Genomic DNA, 11830 nt, shown 5'->3' on the forward strand with positions numbered 1-11830 from the left:
TTTGTGATGTCACAATGAGTATATATGTTTACACCGTGACGTTCTTTATTCTATTGTTACATTGTAACAAACCGGGGCAGAGGCGAGGAAAAGGAGAACGTCAATCGGATAAAATTCTGTAACATTTTGACATTTCTGTACCAAATAAGGCGAGGGGGGATAACGGCCATTTATACTTGAAGAAAAACGACGTTGGGCCGATTGAAACCGCTCTTGAAAAGAAAGGATAAACGAATACAGATGTCAGCGGATGCTCTTCCAATGCAAGCATTTAAAGGCTCAAACCTGGAAGATAAGGCATCCGGCAGTTATCTCCCATTTTTTTTTTTTTTTTTTACAATTTAGCAGAAAATAATGTCAATAGCCTAATAAATGTTAACTAAACTTGACGTCCTTCTTTCCCACCGTCTGCCCCGGCTATACAGGATTGCTACGTCAAAGTTAAATGGAACATACACTCCTGGAAGCGACCATACATACATTTCCTTTATGTGGTCCAATATCTGCTTGAAGCCGGTGTAGCCTACAAATGCAGAAATAAGCATTCATACTGAACAAATTAACAGTTGTACTTAAAAACAATCGTTAGCCTAACATTACATCTCGAAAGAAAGAAGCTAAAACTGTCAGGGAAAAATATTTGGAAAAAATCTAAAATAGGGCGTTACAAGATCCATGAACAATCCTCCGTGAATACAAGGAACGTTCAGCAGTTGATCGGGAGAAGAGGATCCTTTTTCTGCTTAAGGTAAGGAAGGCACTTGGGTTTAACGTTTCATGAGCCTGGACAGTTTGCCATTGTATGTTAGTGATGGGGGTGAGGTGGTATGCTGGAGAGACGGGGTCTTTAGAGGCTCCTATGTCTGACAATTAGATTTAGCTACATTATTTCCTACTGCACCTAGTCTGTCGATCTTCAGTCCATTTACAAAATATATATTGTTGTCGTTTTCGGCACACGTTTTTAAGGTTTGTTATCAGCACGTAGTAGACTGTGCGTATCTTTAGGACGCTCCTACAAATTATATTGCACGCAGTCAGGAATTTTGGAAACAAGGCACAGTTTCTGCAGTAGCCTACCAAACAATATGCCTATAGGCTAGTCTTCTTTTACTCTTATAATTGTAGAAGATTGAGTCTAGCCTATGCACATTATTGTCATTCCCGATACTAGAATAGTCTATGCTACTTTAATTTGGTTCAATTGGATTAGGTCATCATCATGAGATGTGTCAGTTATTTTTTTCTGATCGCCATTACTGCAACCTGGTGGTTTAATGCCAGGCTAAATAATGTACAGATGTATCGAACAGCTTTTGTTTTATTAGGCCTACCAGCTAGCTCACAGTATGAAAACCAAGGCCTGATACATTGTTCTCTGTATGTAATAGGCTAGCCATTAACTGATGTTGGCTGTCTGGCCACCCTCTTGGTTGTGATTAACCTGCATGGTTGTAATTGTATCAGTCAAATCTTTTTGTGACGTTTGCAATAACCACAGTATGTTTTGTGTAGCAGATTGGTGCTGCCTCCTGTAAGGTAATTATGTGACAGGTAATACGTAACGTGTAATATCCATATAACAATTTTCCACTGTAAAAGACAAATGGAGACACATTTACTTGCAATGCAATCTCTATATGTAGTAATGAATGGGCTAGCTTCCACTGAAACTTAAACAGAGAAGCGATTTGTTGCAGTCCAGCATTTTCCATAGGGCCATAAAATCACATCTGAATTCTAACGGTTGGTTTTAACCTCATGGGATGGGATGCTATTTATATGATAGTGAAGATCATTGAAACCATGAAAGGGTCACAAAGATGTATAGAGGGAGTCTGTTCAAATGTCTCAGCATGGCCTTATTTGACACTCTGCTGTTGCCAGAGCCACCTCCTGTCCCTGGCATCAAAATCCTCTGCTATTGAAGGGGCCCGCTATGTTTTATAGGAAAAGCTAAAGGGACATAAGGCTGCCTATCTAGAGAACAGCTAGTTTGTCTTTCCGTTCATGTAAACCTCTAGTTAGCTGCTTTCCTAGTTGCCATGGTGATCATTTTCCAGACTCAATGATTTGGAAGCAGGATTTTCATGAGGGAGATAGTGATGGGGGTAAGAATACAGATAAAAGGAGAGTTAGACCACACCAAAAACTTGATGTCACTCTGTTGTGGTATGAGGAATCGATCCACGGCCCAGAGACGTGCTCCGGGGATTCTTCTTAATCTACTGTAGGCTATTTAGAATGTACTTACAACCTTGCAGATCCAGATTTGATTTAATTAACATATGTTTATAAACAGTTACAGTGAGATTTATATAATATTTGGTTATTCAGATAGCGTCATAGGATGTACAGTTGAAGTCGGAAGTTTATATACAAGTACATTTAAACTCAGTTTTTCACAATTCCTCACATTTAATCATAGTAAGAATGCCCTGTCTTAGGTCAGTTAGGATCACCACTTCATTTTAAGAATGTGAAATGTTAGAATAATAGTAGAGAGAATGATTTATTTCAGGTTTTATTTCTTTCATCACATTCCCAGTGGGTCAGAAGTTTAAATACACTCAATTAGTATTTGGTAGCATTGCCTTAAACAATTTAAACTTGGATCATATGTTTCAGGGAGCCTTCCACAAGCTTCCCACAATAAGTTGGGTGAATTGTGTCCCATTCCTCCTGACAGAGCTGGTGTAAATGAGTCAGGGTTGTAGGCCTCCTTGCTTGCACACACTTTTTCAGTTCTGCCCACAAATTTTCTATAGGATGGAGGTCAGGGCTTTGTGATGGCCACTCCAATACATTGACTTTGTTGTCCTTAAGCCATTTTGCCACCACAACTTTGGAAGTATGCATGGGGTCATTGTCCATTTGGAAGACCCATTTGCGACCAAGCTTTAACTTCCTGACTGATGTCTTGAGATGTTGTTTCAATATCCACATAATTTTCCTGCCTCATGATGTCATCTATTTTGTGAAGTGCACCAGTCCCTTCTGCAGCAAAGCACCCCCACAACATGATGCTGCCACCCCTATGCTTCACGGTTGGGATGGCGATCTTCGGCTTGCAAGCCTCCCCTTTTTTCCTCCAAACATAGCGATGGTCATAATGGCCAAACAGTTCTACTTTTGTTTCATCAGACCAGAGGACATTTCTCCAAAAAGTACGATCTTTGTCCCCATATGCAGTTGCAAACTGTAGTCTGGCTTTTTTTATGGCGGTTTTGGAGCAGTGGCTTCTTCCTTGCTGAGGAGCCTTTCAGGTTATGTCGATATAGGACTCGTTTTACTGTGGATATAGATACTTTTGTACCTGTTTCCTCCAGCATCTTCACAAGGTTGTTTACTGTTGTTCTGGGATTGATTTGCACCTTTCGCACCAAAGTACCTTCATTTCTAGGAGACAGAAGGCGTCTCCTTCCTGAGCGGTATGAGGGCTGCATGGTCCCATGGTGTTTATACTTGCGTACTACTGTTTGTACAGATGCACGTGGTACCTTCAGGCATTTGGAAATTGCTCCCAAGGATGAACCAGACTTGTGGAGGTCTACGATATTTTTTCTGAGGTCTTGGCTGATTTCTTCTGATTTTCCCATGATGTCAAGCAAAGAGGCACTGAGTTTGAAGGTAGGCCTTGAAATACATCCACAGGTACACCTCCAATTGACTCAAATGATGTCAATTAGCCAATAAGAAGCTTCTAAAGCCATGACATCATTTTCTGGAATTTTCCAAGCTGATTAAAAGCACAGTCAACTTAGTGTATGTAAACTTCTGACCCACTAGAATTGTGATACTGTGAATTATAAGTTAAATAATCTGTCTGTAAACAATTGTTGGAAAAATTACTTGTAGATGTTTTAACCGACTTGCCAAAACTGTAGTTTATTAACAAGAAATTTGTGGAGTGGTTGAAAACGAGTTTTAATGACTCCAACCTAAGTGTATGTACATTTTCGACTTCAACTGTATGTATTATTATTATGCCTACTGTCTAATTCTCAAATGCCTTGGCTTGATGAAAGTCTTATCTTATAAGCCTCACTCACCTTCGCTATTGTATTCATGAAGTCTTTCCAATGGTGTACCTACGCATATGCCAGACTGATACACTCTCTCTCTCTTTGTGACGACTGCCAACCGCCTGTCTCTGACCATACGTTTGTCTGTCTCTCCACCTTCAGACGCCAAGTTTCCATGGAGGCAGTTTCATCTCTCAGCCTCAAGCGAAGATTCGAGGAGGTGGACAGTGGCTCTCCCTACTCTACGCCCAAGGACTCAGACGATGATATCTCCAGCAGTGACAGCGCTGACAGCTGTGATAGCCTCAACCCCCCCTCCAGTACTGCACTCATACGTAAGGGCTAGGCTACGGTAAAACCTGCAGTACTTGTTGGCTAAGTTACTCGCCAAAGACTTGTAGGCCAATGTAGGCCTACTGACTGCACTAGGCAAATAGTTAGCAAAATGAAAAGTGAATTTCAAGTCCAGCTAAAATAGGCTTGGTGTTAAAGTGTATGGTGGAATATTACTCTATAATAACCCTTCTACTATCTGTGGTTATAACCTGTTTATGGAAACTGGTCATCCACCCTTACCCTTTTCTCTTCCCTGTTCTTTTCTCCTCCTCCTTCCCTACCCAGCGACCTCCATCCTAAGACGTCACAAGCCCTCTCCAGGTCGGAAGCGGGTGCGGTTTGATGTGGTGACGGTGTACTACTTCCCCAGGCAGCAGGGCTTCACCAGCGTGCCCAGCCAGGGAGGCAGTTCCCTGGGCATGGCACGCCACCACTGCTCCATCCGCAGCTACACCCTGGGAGAGTTTGCCTGCGAGCAGGAGACCAGTCACCGCCACGCCCTGCGCCAACACCTCCGCCAGGAGAAGCTCAACGCTCGCAAGATGAAGGTGAGGTCAAACATGGATATTTAGTTACATTTTAAAGGACCTCCTTGGGTTTAAATGAGAAATCCCTGTTCAGATTAGAATCATAATTTGGATGCATGCACATTTAACTTTACAATTGCATAAATCATGTGTTGATATCAATGGAAGATTTGAACTAAAACTTGAGTTATGGGCATGCATCCCCAGTCAGAATTCCATCCTTAGTGAGCTTTGTATGTGTGATTGTTTGTCTTAATGTTCTGTATGTATTCTGTATTCACCCCATCACCTCCAGCTGACACGTAATGGTACGGTGGAGTGTGCCCAGGCTGACCTGCTGACCCTCGACAATGTATCAGACGATGACCTTGACGTGGAGGGGGTGGAGGTGGATGACTGCTTCTTCCTGCAGCCACTGCCCACCAAACGGCGCCGCGCTCTCCTCAGAGCTTCTGGTAATGCCCGCATTGATGCCCGGGAGAAGGCTGAGCTACGGACCATCAGGCTGTCCAGGGAGGAGTGTGGCTGTGACTGCCGTTTCTACTGTGACCCCCGCCACTGTGGCTGCAGCCAGGCTGGCATCAAGTGCCAGGTGTGTGTTTGTGCGTGAGATGTATTTGTACAGCACTCAGTACAGATTAGGATTGAATATTTTGCCAGTATTTGACAAATGTTCCATCCCGAAAATAAATCACTTTTCTCCTGGGTAACCTGGTATTTTCCTGCCCAAACCGGAAGTGTAATTTTAAAGCATATACATATGTCTGGATTTGATTAAAGCTTTGATCTGCATAAAAATTCAAGCCTGTTGCTACCTCAGCCTGAGGAGACATATATTAAAGACATTTATGAGCCCATGCCCAAATGAATTTGCCGTTATCCAATACATAGCCTATGATATACCCTATACCGCACATTACGCACAAGTCAGAAAAACATAAAAGCCCATAGATGTAGTGATGCTATCTTGGGTAAATAAATGAAACATGCTCCAGTAGGCTAATCTTTTTGAGTGTGGACTGTATTACTGTATTATATGGACTGGAAATACACACTTCCTTCAAACCATGAAGCTGGGAGAGAACATGCCATGCTGGTGCAGGACATGTGGACTACAAAGTTATAATTGTAGGCTAGCGAATTAGATTTTAATTTGGAAATATAAGAGGACAAATTTACATTTGTATAATTAATAGGTTGACTCAATCTTGGTTTCATCATACTAGAGAACTCCAAGTGGGCTGTCATGTGCCTTTTACTGAGGAGTGGCTATACCATAATGGCCTGATTAGTGGAGTTCTGCAGAAATAGATGGTTCTCCTATCTCCATAGAGGAACTCTGGAGCTCTTTCAGAATGACCCCCTATTGCTCAGTCTGTAGAGGCAGCCACCTCTAGGAAGAGTCTTGGTGGTTCCAAACTAATTCCATTTAAGAATGATGGAGCCACTGTGTTCTTGGGGAACTTAAACGCTGCAGAAATGTTTTACCAGCCTCCCGGGTGGCGCAGTGGCCTAAGGCACTGCATCTCAGTGCCATCAGAGATTCTGGGTTCGAGTCCAGGCTCTGTCGCAGCTGGCCGCGACTGCCGCACAATTGGCCCAGCGTCTTCCGGGTTAGGGAGGGTTTGGCCGGTAGGGATATCCTTGTCTCATCACGCACTTGCGACTCCTGTGGCGGGCCGGGCACAGTGCACGCTCACCAGGTCGCCATGTGTACGGTGTTTCCTCCGACACATTATGCCGGCTGGCTTCCGGGTTGGATGGGCATTGTGTCAAGAAGCAGTGCGGCTAGGTTGGGTTGTGTTTCGGAGGACACATGGCTCTCGACCTTCACCTCTCCCGAGTCCGTACGGGAGTTGCAGCGACGGGACAAGACTGTAACTACTACCAATTGGATACCACAAAATTGGGGAGAAAAAAGGGGTACAAAAAAAGAAAAAGAAATCCTTTACCAAATAGGGCTGTCTTCTGTATACCACCCCTACCATGTCACAACACAACTGATTGGCTCAAATGCATTAATAAAGAAAGAAATTCCACAAATTAACTTTTAACAAGGCACACCTGTTAGTTGAAATGCATTCCATGTGACTACCTGATGAAGCTGGTTGAGAGATTGCCTTGACGATAGCTTTGCATACTCTTGGCAAAGGGTGGCTACTTTGAAGAATGTAAAACATACAATATATTTAGATTTGTTTAACACTTTTTTTGGTTACTACATGACTATACCATGTAGAAAATGGTAACATTTAAGAAAACCCTTGAATGAGTAGGTGTGTCCAAACTTTTGACTGGTTACTGTATATACATATCAATCTTGAACATGATCTGTTTTGGATACAATTTGAATGGAAGTGATGGAGACAGAAAGACTGCAAGAGAGTGCTCACAATGATATTTGTGTGATAGGCTGTTTTATAACTGCAGCTGCAATTAAAAAAAAAAAAATCTTTACGTTAAAAATAAGATGATCCCGAATGCTAGATGGAGATGTGTAAATTTGACACGCATTCAGTTGTTATATTTCTGTAGCATAGGCTATGCTGCAGCAAATGTAGGCCTACCTCACAATATTGTTTTTACCATGATGAGATAGATGATACATATATTGTGAAGTGCGCTCCATACTGAGATGCGCTGTCTGTCCCCACCCTGAGCGTTGATGATTGATCATGCAGATGGCAGAGAGGAGGCTGTAGAGAAGACACATTTAGACATCACATATCATTTAACAGTTCCATTTCATGTCATGCTGTTCATAGAAATAATGTATTAGAATTTCCCGGTTTCTCACAGTTATTTATCCCGGGAAAAGGGAGTAGGTTTGGGTGGGAAATCTTGGTATGCTGGTTCCTGCTTTTCAACCCTAGTACAGATGGCAGCATTAGTATTAAGATGAACAGGAAATCAATGCCTTACAGACATATAATATTCAGTAAAATACACTATAACTGCATATATTCTCTCTATTTCCACATATGTTCTCTTCCCAGGTGGACAGGATGTCTTTCCCCTGTGGCTGCTCTCGGGACGGCTGTAGGAACTCGGCGGGCCGCATCGAATTCAATCCTCTGCGCGTGCGAACACACTACCTGCACACCATCATGAAGCTGGACCTGGAGAAGAGGAGGCTGCTGGGGCAGAGGTCGGGTGTTGGGGAGCAGTATGAAGAGTCTGACCTGCTCTCCTCCCACTCCTCCACCAGGCCTCCCTCCCCAGACCCTGACCTGTCCACAGGGGCCCATGAGTTAGAGACAGAGGAGAGAGAGGTCCAGATGGTCCTGGAGGCTCAGGACCTCCTGACTGAGCAGGCCTGCCTGGAGCGGGAGAACGAGATCGCCGTGCTCCACCTGCAAAGTGCCGAGGAGCAGGAGAGGATGAGGGAGGAAGAGGAAGAGGAGGAGGCGCAGAGGGGCAGGGGGGGAGCAGGTAGCCTGGGGGAGCAGGCTCTGTGCCTCCTGCCTGGGGCCCTGCAGGGGGAGCTGTCTGGGGTGCCTGGGGTGGGGGTTGGGGTGGAGGGGGTCCCTATCTCCCTCCTCCAGGGCCCATTCCCCACTGGGGCTACCCTGCTCTGCATCACAGAGAACCAGGAGGGAAATTGGGAGGGGGAAGGGGACAACCCCCGTGGTGGCCTCAAAGACCCGGCCTCCTCCCTGCTATACTACCAGTTAGGTCCCATGGAGAACGAGCCGTTTGAGGAGTCTCAGCCTGTGGAGGAGGAGGAGGAGGAGGAGGAGGAGGAGGAGTGTGTAGATAAAGAACCAGGGGGAGGAGAGGAGCAAGACAGGGTGGAGCATAGAGGTATTACCTGCGGGCAGGATGAGGGCGAGTTTTCGCCTCCGGTGGCTCTGTGCTCAGAGAATGGCGTGGGGGCTGAGGAGGCTAAGGAGGTACCATTCAGCCCCCAGCAGAGCTCCTCAGAAGGGCAGTGTCAGGAAGTGGCCTGTCTGGCCACAGGAGATATGTACCCACCACTGCCCCCTGAGGTTTAGTACTAGCACCTCTGCAGATGTTTTGCACAATAGCTTTATTCTGAGCTGAATAAACCCTACACTACATGGATAGACAGTGTAGTTATCAAAAATGAGTATGATGTTACAGGTTAGAATTCATAATAATAACCATCATTACTACGATAATCGATTTGAAAAAAATTAGCAGTTCCATTAAAAAGTAAAGGAGGGAAAGTCATCCTGAAAGCACACACAGATCTTTCCCTGCAGCAGTACTGTCGTTTCAGTTATATGTCAATGAAATACTCTTATTTGAAAGGAGTGGAGATCATGGTAACCTGTCCCAAATGGCACCCTTTTCCCTTTTATAGTGCACTACTTTAGACCGGGCCCATAGGGCTCTGATCAAAAGTAGTGCACTATGTAGGGAATATGGTGCCATTTGGCAGCCATGTTGGCCTTAACGAAAGAAATTACATGTTTGTGTGGGAGGTGTAATTGAGTCATTGAGAACTAAGTTGTGTTGTTTTTAGTTCCCGGCACCACAAAGAGACAATGTGGTGGTGTGATCATTAACATTGGCTCTGGGCCTTTTCATTTAATCTTTATTTAACTAGGCAAGTCAGTTAAGAACTAATTCTTATTTACAATGACGGCCTACCGGGGAACAGTGGGTTCCTGCCTGGGTCAGGGGCAGACCTTGTCAACTCGGGTATTCGATCCAGCAACCTTTTGGTTACTGGCCCAACGCTCTAACCACTAGGCTACCTGCCGCCCCTCAAGGGAGCATTTCAGAATCATTCAGTGGATTCGAGTGGCTTGATTAAACACGGGAAAGGGGGATACCTAGTCAGTTGTACAACTGAAAGGAGGTGGGGTTAAGAAGAATATGTGCCCTGTTCTATACTGTAGACCGATAAAATAAACAACAGTTGTGTTAAAAAAAGTGTGAGTATTTAGTGAGCATTGTAAACGTCACGTTAGTCTGGTACACTTCTTACAGCTGTTCGTTTGGAAGCTAAATTAGGGCCACTGGTAGTATCTATTCCCCACCTCCCCCTCTGACTGAGAATAGACCTAAAAAACAATCCTGGATATACTTGTTTTTGGTGTACTGTATAAGAGTTTGCAATGGGCAAGGCAGAGCTGAAAGAGCTGCTTGTATGATCTATATGCACTTTGTGGTCAATTAGCATAGGCACAGGGTGATATGGGCCCCTTTCTGCATTGGGGCAAAATGGTAAAACATTTGTTAAAATCAGAAGGTTTGCACCGGCTTCTCTTTCTAAATAGCGTCTCTCCGGGTATACCTATCTTAGACCTCTCACGCAAGCACAGTTTATTTATTAAAAGACAGTTGACCTATAATAGTAACCATTACAATGTTATAGTGAGTGATATATTACACTTCGTCTTTGTAAAATTGTGATGCTGTTGATATTGAGCGCAAGAAGTCTTTGATCTCTGTTTTATGCACGACTGAAAGAAACCTGTCTTTGTTTTTAGTTAGCATGTCAGATCATCGTACAGGTGGTCAGAGTCCATGTGAGGATGGGACAAAATAGACCTCATATAATGAGTCTGTAGGGGCAAAGCTCTACACTGTAAAAACAAATCTAGTTGTTTCAACTAATTATTAGTATTAAGTAACTGGTTCCACAGCTGTTTCTGTGTTTACCTTTTGTTCCAAGTGGTACCTGAACCCCAACAAATGTAATATACAACCAATTGTATGTTAAAAGCACGCAGCGCTTTTATCATACAATATTTTCAATATCAAGTTGAAATACATGATTATATTGTGCATGTTCATTCATACAGTAATTAATATTCAACATGGCCTCAGCTGGGATTGAAAATTACAACCTCTTGGTGCACGGAATTCTAATCTACCTGCTACACCACCTTGTCTGTCACAATGACTGATGTTTAGCTACACCACCTTGTCTGTCACAATGACTGATGTTTAGCTACACCACCTTGTCTGTCACAATGACTGATGTTTTGCTACACCACCTTGTTGTCACAATGACTGATGTTTTCTACACCACCTTGTCTGTCACAATGACTGATGTTTGCTACACCACCTTGTCTGTCACAATGACTGATGTTTGCTACACCATGTTTAGCTACACCACCTTGTCTGTCACAATGACTGATGTTTAGCTACACCACCTTGTCTGTCACAATGACTGATGTTTTGCTACACCACCTTGTCTGTCACAATGACTGATGTTTAGCTACACCACCTTGTCTGTCACAATGACTGATGTTTAGCTACACCACCTTGTCTGTCACAATGACTGATGTTTAGCTACACCACCTTGTCTGTCACAATGACTGATGTTTAGCTACACCACCTTGTCTGTCACAATGACTGATGTTTAGCTACACCTTGCACTTCAAAGTAAATCTCAGTTTAAATAAAAACCTGTATTTATTATAGTGATTATGGAGTAATATTAAAACAGAGTAATACACCGCACCAGCATTAGACAACTATACAGAAAAAAATACAATTGCTGAAATAACTCAATCAAATCAATGGTGAGAGAATAGTCAGATTAACTGATAATTGATGTAGCAGGGAGATCGGATTGTCATGATCCAAGAGGTTGTGAGTTCAAATCTCAGGTGAGGACATATTGAATAATAATTTATTTATAAATGAACATGCATAATGTTGAATATGTACATTGAAAACATTGTATGTGAAAAGTACTGTGTGTGTGTAACCAGTTGCACAGATGTTTTTAGTTAACATGCCCAAATAACAATTTATAGTTGAATGAACAAATGAGAGTTGAGCCAACACATTTTAAATGGACAGAATGTTTTGCCCAGATTTTCTTTAAGTTTGGGCAAACATTTTTTTTTAGTTCCTGTAACACTTGGACCAAAAAAGTTGAGTAAACAAAAGAACGGCTATGGAACCAGTTACAGTTGAAGTTGGAAGTTTACATACACTTAGGTTGGAGTCATTAAA

The 11830-nt window shown here is 43.2% G+C and overlaps 1 protein-coding gene across 1 annotated transcript; it reads left to right on the top strand.

Moving 5' to 3' along the window:
- Positions 1 to 89: 89 nt before the first annotated feature.
- On the top strand, positions 90 to 10806 carry LOC139417349 (cysteine/serine-rich nuclear protein 2-like). The gene is made up of 5 exons (XM_071166617.1): positions 90 to 748; positions 4188 to 4360; positions 4647 to 4909; positions 5184 to 5480; positions 7885 to 10806. Exons 2-5 carry the CDS (start codon positions 4201 to 4203, stop codon positions 8881 to 8883), a joined length of 1719 nt encoding a protein of 572 aa, XP_071022718.1. The 5' UTR covers positions 90 to 748; positions 4188 to 4200; the 3' UTR covers positions 8884 to 10806.
- The last annotated feature ends 1024 nt before the right edge of the window (positions 10807 to 11830 follow it).

This window comes from Oncorhynchus clarkii, chromosome 9 (genome assembly GCF_045791955.1).
Source record: "Oncorhynchus clarkii lewisi isolate Uvic-CL-2024 chromosome 9, UVic_Ocla_1.0, whole genome shotgun sequence".
NCBI classification, from domain to species: Eukaryota; Metazoa; Chordata; class Actinopteri; order Salmoniformes; family Salmonidae; genus Oncorhynchus; species Oncorhynchus clarkii.

Coding starts and splice junctions, on each gene's coding strand:
- LOC139417349 (XM_071166617.1), top strand. CDS start 4,201: ATGGAGGCAGTTTCATCTCTCAGCCTCAAGCGAAGATTCGAGGAGGTG. Junction 4,910..5,183: donor TCAACGCTCGCAAGATGAAG/GTGAGGTCAAAC, acceptor CATCACCTCCAG/CTGACACGTAATGGTACGGT. Junction 5,481..7,884: donor AGGCTGGCATCAAGTGCCAG/GTGTGTGTTTGT, acceptor TTCTCTTCCCAG/GTGGACAGGATGTCTTTCCC.